This window comes from Fukomys damarensis, unplaced genomic scaffold, assembly GCF_012274545.1.
Source record: "Fukomys damarensis isolate Sample0158 unplaced genomic scaffold, DMR_v1.0_HiC HiC_scaffold_19, whole genome shotgun sequence".
Taxonomy (NCBI): domain Eukaryota; kingdom Metazoa; phylum Chordata; class Mammalia; order Rodentia; family Bathyergidae; genus Fukomys; species Fukomys damarensis.
In genome coordinates, this window is record NW_022900931.1 from 29,572,254 (window position 1) to 29,595,084 (window position 22,831).

Consider the following 22,831-nt stretch of genomic DNA (forward strand, 5'->3'; position numbering starts at 1 on the left):
TAGTTCAGATTTATCTAGGAACTTGTCCATTTGTTCTATCTTTTATTTATTTATTTATTTATGTATTTATTTATTTATGGTTTTTGGAGACAGGGTCTCACTATATAGTTGAGACTGAACTGGAATTCACTATGTAGCTCAGGCTGGTCTCGAACTCACAGCGATCTTCCTGCCTCAGCCTCCCAAGTACTGGGTCTATCTTTTAGAGTACAGGTTCTCAAAGTAGATACTGAGAGTCTTCTGCATTTATGCAGAAGCCATTGTGATTTCACTCTTTTCATTCTTATATGCATGGATTTGGGTCTTTCCTTTTTTTGAAGGGGTTGGCTAAGGGTTTGTCTATTTTATTTAATCTTTCACAGAACTAACTTGATTTATTGATTCTTTATATTATTTCTTTAGTCTCAATAGCATTAATTTCTACTGTGATCTTTATAATTTCCTCCCTCCTACAAGGTTTGGGCTAGACTTGCTCTTTATCTAGAAGCTTGAGGTTCAACATTAGGTTATTTATTTGAGCTCACTATATTTTTCTGATGTGGATATTCACTGCTATATATTTTCCTCATAGGATGGCTTTCATTGTGTCCCATAAATTCCAGTATGTCATATTGGTATTCTCATCTAATTATAAAAACTGTAATCTTTAATTTCATTTGTAACCCATTGGTTGTTCAGGATGTGTCATTTAATTTCCATGTTTTTATGTAGTTTTTGTGGTTTCTTTTACCACTGATTTCCAATGTCATTTTTCTATGACCTAATAATATACATGAGGTAGTTTCAATTCCTTTGCATTTACTTAAGCATGTTTTATGAACTAGGATGTTGCCTATTTTGGGGAATGTCCTATGTGCTGCTGAGAAGAATGTGTATTCTGATGTTTTGGGGTAGAACACTCTGTAGACATCTATGAAATCCATTTATTCAATGGTTTGGTTCCGTTCTGATTTTTTTGTTGATTTTTTTTGTCTAGTTGATCTATTTGTGGCAGTGGGGTATTGAAGTCCCTCATTTCAATTGTTGTAGTGCTCATCTGATTTTTCATATCCACTAGTGTTTGTTTTATGTAGTTGAGTGTGCCAGTATTTGGTGCATATACATCTTTTGTATTGTTCCCTTAACAAGTACATAGTGGCCTTCTTTGTCTCTTCTGATCTCTCTTGGCTTGAAATCCACTTTGTCTTCAACTAGAATAGGTACCCTCACTTTTCTCTGGGTTCTTGTCACAGGAAGTATGGACTGTCATTGTTTTACCTTCAGACTATGAGTTCCTTTTTGAGTTAAATATAATATATGCAGCATATTTCTGGATCTTGTTTCTTGATCCCTTCTGAAGTCTGTTTCTTTTGATTGGTGAATTGAAACCATTCACATTGATTGTTATAAATGATATGTATTAACTTATCCTTTTCATATTATTTTCTTCTTGACGGTTACCTTTCTTTTCCCTTTTTAAACTGTATGCTTTACCTGGTGGATTCATTCTGTTAGGAATCCTGGAATTATTGCCTTTTTCCAGATTATTCTTTAGAATTTTTGAAGTGCAGGTTTGGTCATGAATTTCTTCAGGTGTTCTTTATCATGGAAGTATCTTATTTCTCCATCAATTTTAAAAGGCAGTTTTGTGGAGTGTATCAATCTGGGATGGAGGTGCTCTTTTAGGCCTTGAAATTCTTCACTCCAAAATCTTCCTTAAGGATGTATATTGCAGTTTGAGCAAGTTGAGCAAGAAAGAGAGAGGGTGAGTGAAAGAGGGAGAGAGGGGAGAGAGAGAGAGAGGGAGAGAGAGAGAGAGAACATGAAAGAGAGAACAAGAGAGAGAGAGGGCAAGCAAGAGGGTAAGAGGGAGAGGGAGAGAGAGAGATAGGGCAGGAGAGACAGGGTGAGTGAAGGAGAGGGAGACAGAGAGTGAGAGAGAGAGGTTGAGCAAGAGAATGAGGGAGAGAGAGGGCTAGAGAGAGGACAAGAGAAATGGTGAGCAAGGGGAGAGGGAGACATCGAGAGAGAGAGAGAGAGAGAGAGAGAGCGAATTAAGGGTTTGAGTTGTGAAGTCAACTGTGATTCTGATGGACTTTTCTTTGGATCATTTGTTTCACTTCTCTATCAGCTTTTAATATGCTGTTCTTGTGTTGAATTTCTGGAATTTGACTGTTATATGCCTTGGTGTGCTTTTTTCCTGATCAAGAGTATTTGGAGTTCTATATGCTTCACCTATCTATGTCTTAAGTTCTTTCTCTATGCTTGGAATGTTTCCTGCTATTACTCCTGTGAACAGCTTTTTAAAATAACTGTTGTGCCATCTTCTGATTCTTTGTTTCCAATAAATCTTATATTATTCTTCTTTGCATCATTTAGCAGCTGTTTGCTTGATTTTTCATGGTCTCAGCTATTTTTAATGTCTTTCATCTGATGATGAACCACAAGCATGACTTCTAGATGTGATATTCTGTCTTCACACTGGTTGACTCTGATGCACATACTTTCAATAGAATTTTTAATCTCATGGATTTCTATTTGAATCTGTTTTATGTAATCTATATGAATCTGTTTTAATGTTGGACATTTACAATGTCCATGTCTTTCCCAAGCTCTTCTGGTCTTTTAAAATCTGTATCTACTCCAAATTCATTAATCATTTCATTCATTATAGTTGTCATGTCCTCTGTTTTGTTTTTGTTAAGAGATTTATTGATCTGTTTTGTTACTTCCCTGCCATGGTTTCATAAAATTCAGGCGGGAGGTGTTTCACTTCTTCCTCCTCAAACCCCTCTTGATTTGACTTGAGTGAATTGGGGGTTATGGGTTGCATCTTGCATCTGTGTTTTCTCATTTTCTGTTTTTTAACTTTGTTTTCTGCATTGAGGCTTGTAAATTGCTTGTGGTTGGTAGCTTTATTACTAGTATTGAGACCTCTTTAGGAAATGCCTACTTTTCAGAGATGTCTTTTAGGTATAGATGGCTTTTGGCCTTTGAGTCTGTCCTCATTTATTAGGGATGAAATGTTGCTGGCTGTTTCACTTAGCACCCAGTTCTTTGGACCTGGACTATAGTATTGTTTATGACTCCCATACCATCTAGGTTTTGGCATACAAGAAAGGTCAATTGAACACAACCATGTCATCTTGGCCAAAGTAGTACAAACAGTACAATCAGTGATAGCAATAGCTTCAGGCACAGATTAGAAAATGACAAACTATGATAGTGATTAATATGACAACTTTAATGATAAGTACAAGATTTATAGTTATATAACACGACCTAAGACAAATCAGACAATTTATAAATGCTCTTAACAGGCACTCAATAGAGCAATTTTACCCTAAAGGGAATAAATTTAAAAGGAATAAGAGGAAAAAATAAATGAAAGAAGCAAAAGAAATTAGAAGCAAGACTGAAAGACAAAGTAAAATTACCCAAGCCTCGGGAAACTGGTGAAGACAGGAAGGAAAGAAAGAAGGAAAAAACAAAACCAAAACAACTAAAAATAATGTTCACATTCATAAAATAATACAAGCAAACAATTACAAAAACAAATGAACAGCAACAACAACAACAACAAAAACCCAGAGGGAAAGAAAAAAAAAAGAAAAAAATTTCTTGTGTCATTTCAAACCTATAGTTGTCTTCAGGAGTCTTCAGTGTTGTGGTAGTGTCCAATTTAGGCTGTAACTCATCCTTACCTTTGGTCTCTTGGACCTCTCCCCATTTATCTCCATTTCCTTTTGTCAAATCTTTATTTTACTCTATGTATACTTGGCCTTACTCACATGGAAAGTACCATATAGTATTTAACCTTGTGTGTCTGACTTATTTCACTTAACATTGCCTTTCTCAGTTGAATCCATTTTCCTACAAATTGTCTTGAATTTATCCTTTTTATAGCAAAGTTGTATTCCACTGTGTTCAGATACCACATTTTCTTTATCTGCTCATCTGTTGATGAATATACAGGCTGAGTCCAGGATTTGGCTATTAAGAATTGTTCTGCTATCAACACAGGTATTCATGTATCTCTGTAATATGATCTCTTTAGCTCTTTGGGGAAGATACCTAAAGGGGAATTCCTGGGCCAAAGAGGGATTTCTAATTTTAGTTTTTTTTTTTTTAGGCCACAGAATATTTAATACACCATTTGTATGAATAATCTGCTAAGCAGAGCAGCACAATGTAACACAAAGAACATTGAACTAGAATCTGGAACTGGCCCTTAAACTTAGGGTAAAATCAATTCACATTTCATATAGGGTAGACTAGGCCATACTCTCTCTTTTCAGCTCAATATTACTTTAGATGTGTAGTAAGAAGATATAGTAAGATTTTATAATTAGTAAGAAATTTAAGTGCTTTGTCACACATACACCAAATTAAGAGTTCATTTGAAAATCTATTTGATTTATAGTTGTACTTACACCAGTGAGACAAAAAACCTAACTGTAAGACAAAAAATCTGGACAAGGTGATTAGAAAGTTGGTCTGAAACATTAAAACAACAGAATTTTATTTTGATGAAAAACTTGAGTTACAGTCATCCAGTAAATGAAGAGCAAACACTTCATTTTCCTATCTCATAATGCTTAAGAAAAACATTAGTAAATATCTGTGAACAGATTAAGGGTGAGGAAGACTGGATAATAAACCACCTCTGATTCAGTTTCTGCACATGACTCACTCTCAAAGGATGAAACAGCACTAGAAATAACCAATAACCAATAAGATATGAGCACTGAATCTCATCCTAATTATTCAAATAAGCCCAAGATAAATACCATTTCTTCATCACGATCAGCAAACTGTAGACATTTTACTGAAGGAATACTTTGATGGCAGCACTTATTTAAGTTATACATCACAACTCTAAAATGGCTTGAACAGTTCCATTTAACCACCATATATAAAGTGCAACTATATAGTATACCGCATTTTATCTGGGGTGTGATGAGTATCAGTCTTGCTTGAAAGCACCCCCGCTGCCAATTTCCACTTCGGAAAAGACCCATATGTGTGAAAAAGGACTGTCCCCCATACAAAGAACCGATTTCACAAACCCACTGGTAAACAAATAACATTTTTATAAGTGGAACCTCAGGATGCTAGACTTAATTTAAAAAAACCATTCAGCTACCTTTGGACTTTACAAAATCCTACACTGTAATATCCTAAACATATGCATCTCACAATGAAGAAGAGTGGCCTTGCAGTGCAGATGAAGAGACTGGAAGAGTAGCATGCTATGGTTTCAAGAACAGCGTCAGAGCACTGGATTCTGTGCATCAGGATAGAGGTCATTGTTGCCAGAAGAGTGGATGGGGAGGATATCCAGCTCATCCAACTGCACAGTTGGGTGCGTCTGGTCCTGGGGAATTTCTGCAGTAGCTATGCCAGGTTGATGATAGATTTACTCTTTACACGCTGAAAGTCTACATGCTGACTTTTTCCTTCTTTTCACTGGATATTCGAATTAAGGGTCTTTGGACATAGTTGTAAATGACTTCTGGGTGGCCTCCGGGCCTTTACTCTTTCTTCGTACATAGGATAACCTTCTATTCCAAATTTAATCTTCTTAAGACCCCTCTCCTTGACTAATTAGGCCACATCTCTGTTTTCAATGTACTTGAAAAATCTGTAGAATTTTGTTCTGTAAATAATTTGGGAATATTCTTCTCCCATCTGTGGTGCACACTGTTCATCCCAGTGAACTACGTCATCTTCTGTGAGCACCACTATATGGCATTCTCGTTCCCCACTCTGGGCACTAGCTACCATGGGAGGGAGGATCATTTCTTCCAGATAAAATTCAAGTTGTCTACGAGCACCATCATTTGATAGCTCATGCACATCAGAGCACTGAGATATCTACATTTAATAGTATTATTTTCAAAAGAAATACAGGAATAATTGCTTGCTTCTCTCAGCTCAGGAGCAGCTATGCCATCAGGACAATGAATAATTCCTGTCTTATAGTAATCCAGGATAGCTCGAAATGCAGAGGAACCATCCCTTCTGCCACCTCATACTCTCCTCATCAGGACCTGTAAAGTCATGTTCTCAGCCAGATCCAAAAATCATTTTGAGCTCCTTCTTTTGCATTTTCATATACAAGTACCATCTCTCCAGTTGTCTTACAGCTACTATCTGAACTTGACTGACTACTGTTTCTGCTGATGTTCCCAGCAAGGCTAGCTGAGCCATTTGGAGATGTTTTTTGAGGACGAGGGCTGCTCGGATGAGAGGAATTATGATCTTTTTCTCTTTCAACATGGTGCTGCCATGTTGGAGAAGTAGTATTTCTACTACAAGGAGTGAGTTAAGACTCTGTTCTTTCATGGGATGAATCTCGTGATCTGTCACTTGACCTTCGTCTGTCTCTCGATCTCTCCTGTCCACCACTAGCACCATGTAGACTCATTTTGGTTTGGTCTGCTCCTCTTTTAGCAATTCGTGAGGAAGTACTGTATTTCCCCTTCAAAATAAAGGCTAAAGACAAGGCTCCCTTCGCTCCCTCCTCAACCGGAACCCACCAGTGGTGGCCGTGGAGGAGGCCACTCCCAGGCAGCGGTGGCACCTACCAGGGCCACGTGAGCACGTTACAGGCCAGCGCCTGGACCTCTAATTTTAGTTCTTTGAGAAATCTCCATAGCGATTGTACTGCTTCACATTCCCATGACCAATTCAGAAGTTTTTTTTTTTTTTTTCCCCCCTGCAGCTGCACCAGCATTTGTTATTATTTGATTTCTTGATGGCTGACATTCTTTCTGGTGTAAGATGAAATCTCTGCATTGTTTAATTTGCATTTCTCTAATGGCCAGATATCTTGAACATTTTTCATATGGTTATTGGCCCATTTATATGTCTTCTGAAGAGTATATATTCATTTTACTTGCATCTTTTATTTGTTGAGGGGGTCTAATTTTTTTTAGTTCTTTATGTGTTCTAAATACTAGTCCTCTGTCTAAGGAATATCTGGGAAAAAATTTTCCCATTCTGTAGGTTGTCTCTACTCTGCTGATTGTTTACTTTGTTGTAATAAAATATTTTAATTTGATATGATCCCATTTGTTGATTCTTGCTGATATTTCTTGTGTAATTGGAGTTCTATTCAAAAAGTCCTTGCTTATACCTATGACTTCAAATGTTTTGCCTATTTTATCTTTCAGTAGAGTCATTGTTTCTGTTTTAATGTTTAGGTCTTTGATTTGTTTTAGTTTGACACATAATGAGAGAGGTGGATCCAATTTCAATCTTCTGTATGTAGATAGCCAGTTTTCCCAGCACCATTTGTTTAATAGGCTATCTATCCTCCAGTGTATGTTTTTGCCCTCTCTGTGGATGGTCAAATGGCTGAATGTGTCTGGGGATGTTTCTGCATCCTCTGTTCTGTTCCATTAGGTCATTTGCAATCTGAAGCAGTTGATCCATTGTTAGCACAAAGTCAATCCATCTGGCTGCACCTCAGATCCCCATGCACCAGATTCTTACGAGGAATGCAAAACCTAGATCCTTTGCATGTGCTGTTCACATCTGTAGAATTTTGTTCTGTAGAATTTTGTTTGCACTCCTATGAGAATCTAATGCCTCTGCTGAACCGATAGTGGGCAGAGCTCAGGTGGTAATTGGATCAGTAAGGACATGCTATAAATACAGTTGAAGTTTTGGTAGCTTTCCTGGTTCCTAATAGGCTATAGACCAATACCGGTCTGTGCTCCGCGGGCTGGGGGCCCCTAATTAGTGAATTTGAAGATCTAAAGAAATGATCAGGATGCTTTCACAATATGCTATGTTAGGTACTTTGACATGATTTGTTTTAAATATCTGCAGGCCTTCTATATGTGGCCAACCCCACCCCCTGCACATTAAATACTATCTCCCCCTTTTTAGGACCATATATAACAAATCAGTTACTCCCCTTCTGTACATTTACTTTATCCCCCTCCTCCATTGTAATTCTAACCAATTTTTAAATAATGTTAAGAACTTAATAAAAATGAACTTAATAGTCAAGAATGAATCACTGAGAGATGAAATGGTAAAATAGGAAAGAAGGGTAAAGGTACAATAAGGATAAAGAGAAAAATTCTAAAATATATGAGCTGGATTTCCAAAAGGACAGGAGTGAATATGGAAGCCCAATATATCCCAACAGTATAAATAAAAATGATTCCACATCTAATCACATCATAATTAAGTTACATAACACAATAGGAAAAAAAAAGGAATCTTACTGCAAACTAGGTAAAAAAGACTAATTGCTGTCAATGACATTAGACTGACACGTGAGTTTCTAACAGCAACAATCAATGAAGGGCCACAGTTATGCTGCTAAGAAGCAGAAAAGGCAGGTTTTTGATGCAGAGAGTATAATTTCAGAGCCTAAACTCTGAACTGTACTGCCTTCTGAGTGTACTATAAGGGCTCGGTGGTTTAGGGAAATATCGCAAATCAAATTGAAACAAAAAGATGCTGCCCAAATTATTCAAGAAGGCCGAGTGTTCATAAACTTATAATGTGCACTGTGTTGTCAGATAACAATCCTCCCATACTCCTGGTACCCCCAAGAGTAATCTGGTGAGTATTTTTCCTTCCCCAAATCAAGCTGGAGCAGATAATGGGGCCCTGGCCATAGTTATAGAAGGTCTGAACGGAACCATTAAAAATAATAGCCGTATACTCCTGCAATTTTCAACATTCTGTGAACTAGGTTTTAAGTATTATTTTGTTAGTCTTTTGGAAAAAATAGTAGCTCTTTTCCTGCAGGTGAGATTATTATATGTTTCAAAACTGCTTTCTATTTTGGGCCCTGGCTAATTGCCTAATTGAATTATAATTTCATATTACATTTTAAATTCAATTTTATTAATATTAACAAATATTTTATTAAGCACGTTGGGGATTTTTGTAATAAAGACATGGTGAGGTTTTTATAATAAACTAGGAAATATTTCAAACAAAATATTTATTTGCATAACATGTATCTAGCATCTATATTAAATGTTCAATTGGCCAAAAATCAATGACTTACTATTTCTTCACCCTCCTCTACATAATAAAAGTTTAACTTGAATTCTTCATTTTTCATCTTATGTTTTATGATTGGGCTGTATTTGGATTTTACCATATATTTTTACTTTTATATGTTAGTAATGTTTTTAAATAGATAATCTTTATTTAGATCTTCAAATGTTTGCCATTTCCTCTCCTCATTGTTATGCGTGCAGCTTGATCTTCCTTTATAGTTTCTGTCCCTTCTTCCTGAAGTTCATCCTCTATACACAGGAAGTTTTCTATAAATAACTGAATATATGAATTTAATCAAAAGAAAACAGTCCAAATTACTTAAGATGTCTCGTCTGTGTATTAGAGTGGTCATCTTGCCTCATTTACCAGAAGATAGGATACCTGGTCATTCGGGCATGGGATATAGAGCGCATTACCTGGTTTTAGTCAGAACTGTGAATCAGGAAGCGTAAAGAGAGACCAGGTCCTAGGCACTCTCCGTTCTTCTCTGTGATTCTGTAAGATTCTGTTTCTAATATCAGGGCCTGCTTCCCAGTGCAAGCTTCTGGCCTCCAGCTTCCTTTTGTTTCATGGCTCGATCAGCCCAAACGCCAGCTCATGCGGGAAGAGAACCATCTCCCCCGGCTGTACTCAAGGCAGGGTAACGGATGAGTGTGTACACTTGGACTCACACCACCTCAGACCTCATGCCCTCTCTGCCGCTTCCCAGGCATGTCAGATGACCTTACTTTGACTCAGTTTCTCTAACTGTGAAAAGAGGACAGTAAGGGGACATTTTGGTTGTTGTCTGCAGGCCTGTTCGGCCTCTCAGTCCAAGTGGTGCCAAAGCAGGAGGAGTTCCTCTACAGTAGACTTCTGCATGTGGAACTGCCCGCTGGAGCCACTTCCTTGCACATCTCCTTTATCCTTCAGAAGGTTGGGGGCCCAGGCTCATCCTGAATTCTAGAATGGTATTTGGGTCACAGAAGTAGCAGTCTAGCACTGTGTCATTTTCTCCAGCAGCAAGTTTTAAAGAGACCAAACTGGTTATGATCTTCCGTTAAAGAAGACAAACTGGATGGTGGAAAAAGAGTCTGTCTAGAATAAACCTGAGAATGAGCAGGTAGAGATACAGCAAGACTTTGGAGGCAAGTTGCATCCATCTCCAATAAATACTGATGGGAAAAAACAGTGAACATAAGAAAATTAGAAAAGTCTTTCCTTTTCTCACAGACTTTATTTCTCTTAAGGCAACACATTTTTGAAATTTTCACTTCAAAAGACAGCTTAGGCTTAACTATGAGGGAAGCTATGTAGAAAAGAATCAATTTTATAGTTTGAAAGTCCTGTAGTAGAGCTAACTCCTTGTGATAATAGCTCTTGTAAATCAGTGTGGAAATGCTTTTCTACCTTGTCTAATAGCGGAATATTCCCCACTGGAGAAAAAAGAATTTACTGAATGTGGGCAAACATTTATTCACATGCGTTGTCTCATTAAACAAAGAGGCAATGCTGAAGAGACACCCTGTGCTCTTAAGGAATATTAAAAAGCCATTAGCTGGATGACGGATCTCATTGAGCAATAGAAAATTCATACTGGAGAGAAACTACAGAATGTAGCATAGCCTCATTGAATATTAACATTTGATACTGGAGAGATAGCTTTGTGCTACTCGTGATAAAATTGTCTCTCAAACTTTATCCCTTGTTCTGCATCTGAGAGGTCATACACAGAGAAGCCCTATAAATGTAAGAAATGTGGAAATATCTGCAGCCAAAAGTCAATCCTCATTCATCAAAAAATTCATACTGGAGAGAAATCTTTTGAATGTGGTAAAGCTCCCATTCTGATGTCACACCTCAGCCAGCAGAGAAATTGTAGTGGGGGAAACCCCTGTGCCTGTAGGTATGTGGGAAAATCTTCAGCCACAGATCCAGTCTCACTGAGCATGAGCTTTTTCATACTAGAGAGAAACCTTTTGAGTGTAATGAATGTGGGAAAGCCTTTAGCCAAAAAATAGTAAATCATTAAACATCAGAACACCCATACTGGAGAGAAGCTTTTTGAATGTAATGATTGTGGAAAATCTTTTAGCCAGAAGAAAAACCTCCTTACCCATCAGAAAATTCACACTGGAGAGAAACTTTTGAGTGCAGAGATTGTGGGAAAGCTTTTATTCAGAAGTCAAACTTCATCAGACACCAGAGAACTCACACGGGAGAGAAGCCCTTCATATGTAAGCAGTGTGGGAAAAACCTTTAGTGGCAGATGAAATCTTACTGAGCATAAGAAAATTCATATTGGAGAGAAATCCTTTAAATGTAATGAATGTGGAACAGCTCTTGGCCAGAAATATCCTATAAAGCATCAAAACCTTCACTGGAGAGAAACCCTGTGAATATAATGAATGTGGAAAAGTCTTTTCTCAGCGAACATCACTTACTATGAATGTGAGAATTCATTCAGGTGATAAACTTTCTGAATGCAATGCATGTGGAAAAGCCTTCTCTCAGAGTTCATCCTTCACTTTGTATGTGAGAAGCCATACAGGTGAGAATCCCTGTGGTTGTAATGAATGTGGGAAAGCTTTCTCAGATTTCTCAACCCTAGCCCTACATTTGAGAATACACACAGGTAAGAAGCCTTATCAATGTAGGGAATGTGGGAAAGCTTTCAGCCAGAAGTCACACCACATTAGACACCAGAAGATTCATACTCATTAAAATACATGTGAATATCTTCAAAATGGGAAAACGAGCACCAGGGATTTGTATCTCACAGTACATCTGAAATATTCTGAACCAAAGCACTGCAGGTGGGGTGAACTTTAACAAATGCTAAAACTTACAGGACATTAACTAGATTGTACTGAAAAAAAAAAGACATTTGTATGATGAAGAGACTGCCAAGGAGACTACAGCAAAGGTAATATTAACTTTAGACGCATTTCCCTAAAATTGGGAACAGGAAACAGAGGCCTGTTACTGCACTCAGCATGTCTGGAGATCTTCACCAATATAAGAAAAGTAAGGGGTAAGTATTAGAAAGGAAGAAGCAAAAATATATGATCATCTACAGATAAGCCTTTGTGACAGCAACTCAGCAGAGCAGAGCAGATGATTCCAGAGAGAGACCTGTGCATTTATTCAAATTTGGAATATGAAAGAGATGGCATTAGGCGATGAGGAAATACTAAGACTTAAAAAAATTGTTTGGAGGTAATCTCTGAGGCTGGAGAATAGACCATGGATTATACAGAATAATAAAACACCAGGGACTGAAGACAGGATCATAAAAAGCCAATATTCTAAAATTGGTTATGCTCTTGGGAGTAGGAAAACATTCCTTGTAACAAATTCAGAAATACATATAGTTTTACTTGTATGTATGCTTCGGAAATGTGTAGTAACCTGATATTGGAAATAATTTAAATGTCCATCTGGAACAAAATGGAAAGTTCTTATTATAGAATACTACACATCTATAAAAATGCAACAGATGAGAGCCATATGTTAATGGAAATACCTAAAAAATGTTGAGAGGAGAAAAAGTTGCAGAATGATGCATATAGTGCAATGACTTTTTGTAAATTTGAGTTATAAAAGTTTTTTTGATGTTCAATACTTTATATTGCTAATGCAGATACATGCATATGTAAATGCTTTTGAAGTCAATTGGAAGGATACAAACCAAAACTCTTTTGAGTTTTTGTTTGTTGTTTGATTTTTGGTACTGGGGACTGAACTCACGAGCATGCCCTCATGAGGCAGGCGTGGTGCCACTGAGCTAAATCCCTGGCCACAGACCAAAGTCTTGGTGGTGTCCTGTGCAGAGTGGAGAAGGGCAGGGAATGCGTGGGGAGTGGAGGTGGGGAGGGGCTTAATCTTTTTATATAAATATCCATTTCTCTTAAAAACTGCAAGGAAATATATGAATTACTAATTCTGCATTGTGGTAAAAAAATAAAAAGAGGACAATAAGGTATCCATATCAGAGCTTTGTTGTCAGACATGAATGAGAGAAAAACACAGAACAGGGCCAGCACCTGTCAACGCCTGAAAGATGGTAACTCTCTGGTTGTAACTCTTTATCTGTGCCCCTTCTGAGCTCCATCTCTTTCAATGGCTCTGGACGCTGGGCCCAGGTGTGATGGTTCAAACTGGGACAGTGGGTGTATAGGCCCATACAGACTACCAAGGGTCTTTGTTCATGACATATTCAGGATTTTCCTCTGTGCTTAAAACTAAGCTGTCCCAAGATCATACTCTATAGGGAGGTATCTTTTCTTTTAGGATTAGGAAAAGTTTGTAGAAAAGTTCTTATTTTAAATGGAAATGGTTCCAAAAATTGATTAAATACCTGATATCAATGTCCTCTAAATACCTCATATCAGTGTCCACTATATCTAAAGCTTTAGTGACACGCCCAAAATCTTTCTTAGAATTCGAATCCATTGTCACAATGCTTTGAACCTATTCTTTCACTTGGTGAACCAGTCATGAACAAAGGTATAAGAGTTTAAGTGGCACCTACAGATCTATTCTTTGTTCTTTCTAGTATGCACAGAATTCCTGTCCAGATTCTACAACTCTCTGATAGCCAGAAGAGTTACCTTTTCCCTGGACACCATAGAAAAAGAATTAATCAACTTTTGCTTAGATGTCAAAGGAAAAGAAAACCGTCTGGTATGGTAAATCTTCACCTTTCATTCTTCTTGTGTGCTTGAAGAAAGCTGCAAATGGTCCCGTTCCCGTCTTTAACTTGTCCTCCTGTTTGCTTTAAGCGCTTCACTGTGAACAGCAAGGAGAAATCAGTCTTTTCCAGGGAAACATGGCCCTGTGTATTTTCACCCTGAATAAGTGATTCATTGTGCTTCTTGTGTAAATCACAGGAAAATAGCTTTATATTTTCTTACATGAAAAAATGACAATACTGAATTTCTAATGAGAACTTATTGTTCTGAATTATGAGTGGTTTAGATTTTCCATATGTTACCAAGTCAAGTTTATCAAAACAATTTATGTTATCATTTACACAGTTATATTTTCTAATATTGTATTTAGATGGTGCTTGCTCTGTTTATAAATATGGCTTATTTCAGCATACTATTTTACATTATTCAGGACTTTTTTTTGTTGTTGTTGCTAGGAATGAGTTCTATCACTTAGCTACACCTTCAAGCCCAGGCTAATTGATTTTTGCCTAAAATATTACATTGAATTTGTCAGTTAAATATGCATTGTTGATCACCGTCCACTGATACACTGTACATTTCTTGCCATTTATTTGTGCCATCACATTTTATGTTTACTTGTAAAATTATTAAGTCAGGTACATTGAAAGACAGCACTTCTTCATGACAGGGGAGTCAAAAGGCTGGATTTTATAATTCTGTGTTCTGTTTGCTACCTGAGCAGCCTTAGGTTGGCTAGGTGCGACGTGGGGATAATAATAGTGTTGCCGTGAGAACTAAGTGGCTGTCTTTGAAGCAGTGAGAGCGACCGGTGCACAGAGAGAACCCTTAAGTAAGCATGAGCTCTTCTCACCAGCCCTTCAACATCAAATGTCCCTAGGTCCTTCTAATTAGGATGCTTCCAGAATGGAGTCCCTTATTTTCTGGTATCTTAGTCAGCTGGGGTGGAAATTCAATACTTCAACTCTGCAGACTGGGTTACACGTATTCTCTATACCTGTATTACTTGCTTTTTTATTTTTGTTTATAGTCTTGGGTGTTGAATTGTCTTCATTCTCTTTCAGTGCTATTATCTGGGAGCCACAAAAGATGCAGCCACCAAGATCCTAAGTGAAGTCACCCGCCCCATGAGTGTGCACATGCCTTCCGTGAAGATTTGTGAGAAGCTGAAGAAGATGGACAGCCAGATCTGTGACCTGAAATATGGTATAAAAGAGCCAAGTATTTTTCCAGTCCAATGTGTTGGCAAACTTCGAAACATGGCACCACATTGTCTGAAAAGTCAAGGTTAAACGGAAAGGGATTCTAGACGGATGTGGTGGTGCATGCCTGTGACCCAGCACCTGGGAGGCTGGCTCACAAGGATCTCTGTGAGTTCCAGGGCAACCTAGGCTGCACAGGGAGTTCAGGATCAGCCTGAACTACATATCATGACCCTGTCTCAAAAGAAAAATAAAGGAGTAAAAGGAAAGGAATCCTGCACTCACTGATTGGTTGCTGGGATGATAAATGCTACCTCTTGTCCTCTGAGCAGCATCTTTGAGGGAAGAGAAAGAAATAGTTCTAATCAGCCTTAGGATAAAATGGCAAACCCCAAAAGCAAAGTTTAAATTCCTAGTTTATCAAGGTGTAATCAGCCTTGAATCTGAAGAAAATTTTCGGGACAGAGTGCAACTACTCCTGGTAATATAGTTCATGGTAACTTATTAAGACAAAACTTGAATCTATTAAAAGATGTCAGTGGGACTTTCAAGTTGTAAGTGTGACTTTTTCTTCCTGGGCATGTTTACTAATGTGCCAGTTTTAAACTTTAGGAAGTAGGTTATTTATGTCAAGTCAAGTTCCACCTGATGAAACAGCTCATCAGAGGTGCCTAAAATAACCTGCCAGGATAGGAAGGAGAAGCCCCATTTAAAACATCACTCCTGGCCTTATAAATTTCGCACAGTGAGATCTATTCTTACATGGCAGGTTTGTATCCAGGCCAGCCTTTTGGGTAGATTGGATAGGTATGACAAAAGGCCGGGAAATTCTTCTTTCAGTTCACCGGAAAATCCACCAAGAGAGACACAATTCTTTTGCTTAAATCATTGTTTTATGTTACACACCCAGTGTAGTATTATAAACTACCAAAGTAATTAGTATCCATCCCTTATTATTTTAGTTTTTGTTTCCCAGCACAGCTGTGTAATATGCCTATCTGCCCCACAACTACCTAGTTAACTTTAAATGGGTTTAAATTTGGAAGGAACCAAAGATACTGTTTCTCAATTTGAGAAGCACTGGCCATAAATTCAAGGGAAGTCGTTATAAGCAGGCATACCTTTTCACTGGTTTTAAGGTAATGAAACAGAGGCAGGAATCAGCAATGCCACATATGTATTTTTTGTAAAAGGAAGAAACCTGAGTTGATTCTTTGATTCATCAAATTTATTTTTAAAAACTTGTATATGCAAAGCATGTTACAGGGCTCCTTAAATCATAAAAAAAAGTATAATCAGATAGTACTGAGAAGAAATAAATTTACTTACTGATATGTGTTTGATAACATTGACCACTAGAGGCCCTTGGGGAGTCATGAAATAATTTTAACTTTTGTAATTACTTTTTTCTTTGTAGTTTTAGGATGTCATGGAAGTGTTCCCCTTGGGCTGCCCACTTTCCGGTCCCCTCCTGTCTCTTTCAGGAGCTGTCTCTCCCTCAATAAAATTTCCTACTCTTAAAAAACCAGAAGTGTTCCCCTTTTTAAAAATTAATGTCAGATACCAAATTGTCTAGAAAAACTCAAAGAAACTATGGACACAGTAGTCGTTTGCCATTTCTCCATCTGCCATTTCTCTTGAATTGATCAACAGTTCTAAGTTTTTATTGGAATAAAAGATGAGAGTGAACTGGGGCCTCAGTGTTGTGTGAGATTAATAATTTGGGCTATAAGAGCTGGTACTTTTGAAGATACTCTGTCAAGGCAGCCATTAAATGAACAAGTAAGGTTAACTGTGGAGCTGGAGTCTCTTTTCGAGGAAGGTGTTATTGGATCTTTAAAGAATATTTTCCTCTTCTTATTTTTTTTAAAAGGATAAAGATCACTAAAAATTTAAGGGTTGTCACACAACACAGGAACATACATTTGTAATCCCAGTTACCTAGGAGACAGAGGCAGGAGGATCACAAGTTTGGGATCAGTCTGGGCAATACAGTGATGCTGTATCCAAAGAGAAAAAGGTCTGGGTGTGGCTTAGTGGCAGAGCACCCATGGGTTGAATCCCCAGTATCCAAAAGGAAAGTGAGATGATTCTCTGGAATACAGAGTTTAGCTGATCCTCCAAATTTAAAAAAAAAAAAAAATCTTTAAAATTGGGTGTGGTGGCACATTCCTGTAATCCCAGTGGCTGAGGCAGGAGGATCACAGCAAGTCTGAGGCCAGCCTGGAATACACAACACAGTGAGACCCTGCTTCAACAAAAGAGAAACGTTTAAAATCGAATTTTCCAATTTTCTAGAACATACTGGAAAATTTTGACAAATCACTTGGCATGTATTAGGTTGTTGTTTGTTTGTTTGGGAACTTTTTATTTTTTTGGTACCAGGGATCAAACTCAGGACCTTGCACTTTCAAGGCAGGTGGTAGAACTGCTAAGCTAAATCCCTAGCCTTTATTAGGTTTTTAATGTTTTAAAATGTTATATCCTGCTATGCAGGATGGAAAAGGAAGAATTGTAAAGAGAAGTCAGGCTGAGAAGTCTAGGTGTGGCACTGTTTTTTTCATAAGTAAACTTGAATGTTGTATACGAGTTCAAAGCAAACACTTAGCAGCGGAGGAGGCCAAAGGACACTTTAATTTGAAAGAGGAAAATTACCCCTTTTTAGTAGTGAAATTGTAATCATACTATAGATGAGCGGGGATGGAGTACTGAGTCCTGGCGTGCTCTGCAGATCATCTGTGAACAGAGAGACAGCAGTCACGGTTAGGGTTAGACCGCCATGACCAGCACATTGGTGAGGATTCTGGGATGCAGGTCGGCCAGCACCAGAGCACTGGTATCAGAGTGCGTATGCCGGTCACCTGCCAGGACTACTTAGTGACCCCGGCGGGGCAGGGTCGCAGGTAAGTTTAAGCAGAGAACCTACACAATGAAAGATAGTGAAGCTGCCCTTGATTTTATGTATGGTTTTGATTTCTTTACATTTTTACTGAACACTCTATAGCAGTGGTGATGAACTTATGCTACGCATGTTGTTCTTTTAAAACAAAAGATATTAATGTATGAGCTGTTTTTGCTAAACTAAAAGGGCAGCATTCAGGCTTGCTTGCAGGGCTGGCATTCTGTGATAAGGAAGTGGGTTTGGGCCTCGTCTCCAAGGGGGTTGCCACCGCTCCCTGTAGTGTTCTGTTGTGTACTGAAGAACCACCTGTGTAAAGAGCACACTGTGACTAGCTGGTTAATTACAACCTATTGCTTTCAGCTGGCCACATCCAACGCCGTTCCAAAGACACTGCCTTTTATGGATCTCAGTCTTTTTGCCTTAAGAGCAGCAATTAGGGATGCTTATCTTGAGAACCCGGCAGAGATAAATAGGTCCATGTTTTGAAGCGAGTATAATCCTGGGCAAGAAAGGCAGATGGAACACAAATTAACTTTGCGTAGTTGTCCCTCAGAATCTGCGGGAGATTGGTTTCCTGCCCTCTCGTGGATGCCGAACTCTTCAGGTGCCCAGTCCTCCATATAAAACGGTGTAGAATTTACACCTCCCATATTTCTTCAATTGCAGATCATGCCGGATTACTTACAATACTCCACTCAAGGTGGCTGTATTATGTAAGTAGTTGTATTATTTAGAGACAAGACAGGAAAAAGTCTGTACATGTTCAGTGCAGATGTAATTTTGTTTGCATTGTGAATAGTTTTGGTCTGTGGCTGGTGGCATCTGTAGAACCCACCAAAAGGGAGAGTCCTGTGGACACTGCATTTTCCTTGGCTGGGTTTTAGTTTCCATGGAAACTGGAACCATCCAAGGTGGAGCATAGGGAAGTTAGAACACTGCCTTTTGACGTGTTTCAGTTTCTTTTTTGTTTTCTTTTGCAGTGCTGGGGATTGAATGCAAGGTCTTGCAGTGAGGGGCAAGCCCTTCACCCCTGTGCCACACCCTCAGCCCTTGGTTTGTTTTTCAACTGTGCCTTTTCCTTTTTGGTGTTTAGAAAAGCAACTGGACTTGGCTTCCGTGGATCTTTGGAAGATGAGAATAGCAGAGCTGAAACAGATTCTGAGCAGCTGGGGGGAAGAGTGCAGGGCCTGTGCGGAAAAAACTGACTACGTGAATCTGATCAAAGAACTGGCCCCCAAATATGCAGCAGTGCACCCCAAAACAGATCTGTGACTTGACTGCTGGAACATGGATTATAGCTGAAGAGAGAAGGACGCGCAGGATGTGAGCAGGTTGGGTCAGCATGCGCTGGGCCTCTGCCTTTTCATCTTAGTGTTGTAGCTCAGAATTTTGTTCGGGTTTTGAGGAATGGGATGACTATTACTGCTACTTTACATTTGCTGTGCACTAAAATCTAACAGTGCCTTTCTCATAATTTTCTTGTAGGGACTATGTGAGTTAGTACTGCCTAGCTCCTAAAATTGCTGAGAGTGAATTATTGAAAATTGACGGAGTAAACCGATTCTAAGAGTGAGGACAATGTTCACAAACTCCTCGTTTATACAGTTTTAAAATTAAGTACATTGGACAAAGACAAAAGAAACAATAGTTAGCTTATTTAAATAATTACTTAATATAATAAAAAGGTTTTTTAAAAATAAACTTTCTGCCAGGCATGGTGGTAAATGCCTGTAATCCCAGCATTTAGGGGGCTGAGGCGGGAGGATCACAGGTTGGAGCAACTCAGTGACCTATCAAGGCCTTGTCTCAAAAAATAATAAGAGCTGGGATGAAGCTCAGTGCAAAGGCCCTGGGTTAATCTCTAGTACTCAAAAAACAAAAAACCTAAGACAGTCATTGTAGAGGGCTCGTCTCTGTGCGGTAAGTGGAGGCAGGGATGATCCAGAGCCATGTTCCCTTGGAACTTTATGGAGTAGTGGGAACGCCCTAACTAGAGTGGGTGGGGATAAATGCACCTGTCATACTCATCTAGGAGTACAGTTAAAAGGTGGACATTTTATTGTATGTAAATCATCTAAAATATTTCTGGAAAGTTATTGGAAAATTACGGAAGTTGACCGATTCAAAACACCTTGTTTGTTTAAAGGATTGACTGCACGGACTGGGAATCCATCGTGGGAGTGCAGAAAGGCTTTCCAGACTATAAGTGCATATTGACAGCACTGTATAATGTTCCCTTTTAGCAGGGTGTGGCTAAATCTTGCTTGTAATCTCAGCCCTTGACAGGCTGAGCTAGGAGGATTGTGAGTTCGAGGCCAGCCTAGTCAATTTAGAGAGAACCATTCTCAAAGAAAGATATTTTACTTTTCAGTGCTGTGGAGGTGAATGAATTTTCAGCTGGGAAGTTAGGACGCAAGCGAACTTGTCAGAAAATAAGGGTTCTGAAGGACACGATGCGTATTACGGTATATAACTGATAAACGAGAATAAAAGCTTTGCTGTAACCGATGGCCCAAAGTAGTTATTGTTTGTGGGTTCTGGCCCCTTGGTCATTATGTGTAAAGCACCTACTTTATTTTGAATTATATCTTTAAAAAGCCCCAAGTTAGTTTTCTCTTAAACTTCATGTAACCTTTCTGTTTTCATTTTTGCATTTTGAATGTACCAAGACACTTGTCATTTGAAAATAATAGGTTAGCTGTCCAATCTCAAAATCGGGCCATATTTCTATGTCGTCCTTTTTTTCAGTTCATAAATCTAGGCAATGGGAACACTGCCTGGCGGTTATTCAACAGTGACGGTTAGTCTGGTTTTCAAAGGGAAGGTACATCAGTGCTTCTCAAATGCCTTAAGTTGCACATAGACGAACAGGCTGGTGGGAGGCTGTCGCTGTGCAGATTCTGACTGTGTGGCTGTGGGGGTCCCAGAAGATGTCTGTGCCACGCCTTCAGGAGCCACCGCCTTGGGCAGCAAGGTGGTGGGTCCTGAGACACCCTTGGCCTCTGGCCAGTCTCACTCAGGCTTCAGGCAGCAACACCAAAGCAGCTTCTCCACAGAATACGACTGCCTCAGTACCCTCGTACTCCATGAGGCCACCCAGGGCTCAGCGCTGGCTCTCTGCTTCACCCCCAAGGCAGGCTGTGTTCTGGATCCAGCCCAAGCTGGTGGCTGGGATTCCTCGCTCCAGGAGGGAGCAGGCAGGAGAGGGGCTGCTGCTAACCGGCACCGCACTGCCACCCAGAGCACAATAGCCTGCCACACTAGCTGCCAGGATCTGGGGAGTGACGTCTCAGGGCGGGATCGTTGCTGCCCAGAAGAATCATGGTGGTTTAGTGAGGAGGAGGTGGAGACAGTCTGTGACCACAACCATCTCGGCCACATAGTGCACATTTTTCCTTCCCGTGAATCTTGGGCTGTCCTACCTTACATAAAAAGCCTTCTTCCTCCTTGCCATGTGTGTCTTTCAGACACAGGGGCGTGATGCTTTCCTTCTTTTTCTGTCTTGACAAGAAGTAGCTCCTGTTCTCCTACTTTGTTTTCATTTCAAATCTTGTCTGCCTTCACTGAGCACTTGTTTGTTTATGCACTTTTTCAGGGTTTTTACCTCAAGTCCATAAGTAGAGAGGATTTAGAAGCCAGACATTCTGACAAAAGTAACAAAAGTAATAATAATAATAATAATAAAGAAACAACGAAGAACACCACCATGTAAACGGTAGGTATTCTGGGACAGACAGTATTCTGGATCCAGTCTAGATTCCAGAAATTTCAAACAGGAGACCCTTTAATTAGGTTTCTATATAAGCATGGGAGACAGTATAACATTAACAGCACAATTGAGAAGTTGTAGTTCTTGATCTCAGTGTGGATAATTTGTAATCCACTTTCCACTAAAGTTTTAAATTTAGACCAAATTAGCTTGGCCTATAAAGTAAGGAAATAATTATAGCTCTATAAAAAAGGTAGGGAATTTTGTGATTCAAAGTTCCTATCTAGGGGCTTGCATAGCTCTTGATGCAGAGTCTTAGTAAGCAGAGATCTGAGAATTTTCCTCCTGAATCTTATTCAAAAGAAGCAATTGTCAGGCAGCCACTATTTCACAACATGTTTGAAGTACAACAGTTCCACCCAAAGGAAAATCTTCTTGGATATGGTATCGTTATTTATTTATTTATTTATTTTGGAGACACACTCTTACCATGTAGTTGAGACTGACCTGGAACTCACTATGTAGCCCAGGCTGGTCTCGAACTCACAGCGATCCTCCTGTCTCAGCCTCCCGAGTGCTGGGATTACAGGCGTGCGCCACCATGCCCGGCACTATCATTTTGAATTTAGGAACTTTTTTATGAATATCATTTATTTTCATTGTTTTCTCTTTTGTTTCCATATGGGGATTTAAAATTTGTAGTATCAATAAAAGATTACAATTCGAAGAAACTTAACTGCATCATTATTATTCTTCACAAAATATTTTTTTTCTAGTAATACAAAACATATAAACTCTCCAAGACCAGGCTGTGCCTAGACCAGTTTCTTCCAGTGGTAGGAGGGAGAAAGAGTCCCGGGTATTTTAAAGCTTTCCAGGTCATTTCAATGGGGAGCCAAACTTGCAAGCCATTGTCCTAAGTCCTCTGTGTGGACCTCTGACAGCTGCCTGCCAAGGTCTCAGTGACCTGATGCGGGAGAATCAGCCTGTACAGTGTGGTTTTCAAAAAGCTTGGGGTTCACCTTTGAAAGCTAACAGACCTGGAGTGGTGAGTGGTGCACACACTGTGGACATATCTGCCTGCGAAGATACTCTAAATACACCATGCATACCGACTAACAGGTGGATTAGCTACAATGAGAACAGAAGAAAAAGAAAGAAAAGACACAAAGACAGGACTCAGGCTCACAGTCCATTGCCAAGTTCTGTGCCACAGGACATTCTGAAGAAAAGTGTTGGAAAGGTGTGATACCATGCACACGTACCCACCCCACCCAGCCAGGGCCGTGAAGCGTGTGAGGGGTCTGAAACGCTGTCTGATGAATCTGGG

At 39.2% G+C, this 22,831-nt stretch overlaps 1 protein-coding gene and 1 pseudogene across 1 annotated transcript; one reads left to right on the forward strand and one right to left on the reverse strand.

Moving 5' to 3' along the window:
- Nucleotides 1-5,251: 5,251 nt before the first annotated feature.
- LOC104874757 lies at nt 5,252-6,448 on the reverse strand (annotated as a pseudogene).
- A 2,962-nt stretch (nt 6,449-9,410) lies between these two features.
- Cdnf (cerebral dopamine neurotrophic factor) lies at nt 9,411-19,445 on the forward strand. Its single transcript, XM_033765956.1, has 6 exons — nt 9,411-9,463; nt 9,537-9,655; nt 9,809-9,930; nt 13,531-13,680; nt 14,753-14,894; nt 18,886-19,445. The coding sequence occupies exons 1-6, from the start codon at nt 9,411-9,413 to the stop codon at nt 19,062-19,064; spliced, it is 765 nt and encodes a 254-aa protein (XP_033621847.1). The 3' UTR covers nt 19,065-19,445.
- The last annotated feature ends 3,386 nt before the right edge of the window (nt 19,446-22,831 follow it).

Bases quoted from the DNA above. Each gene is read 5' to 3' on its own strand.
- Cdnf (XM_033765956.1), top strand. From the start codon at position 9,411: ATGGGATATAGAGCGCATTACCTGGTTTTAGTCAGAACTGTGAATCAG. The intron at 9,931-13,530 runs GTTGGGGGCCCA...TGGCACCTACAG, and splicing joins TCTCCTTTATCCTTCAGAAG to ATCTATTCTTTGTTCTTTCT. The intron at 14,895-18,885 runs GTATAAAAGAGC...TTTGGTGTTTAG, and splicing joins GATCTGTGACCTGAAATATG to AAAAGCAACTGGACTTGGCT.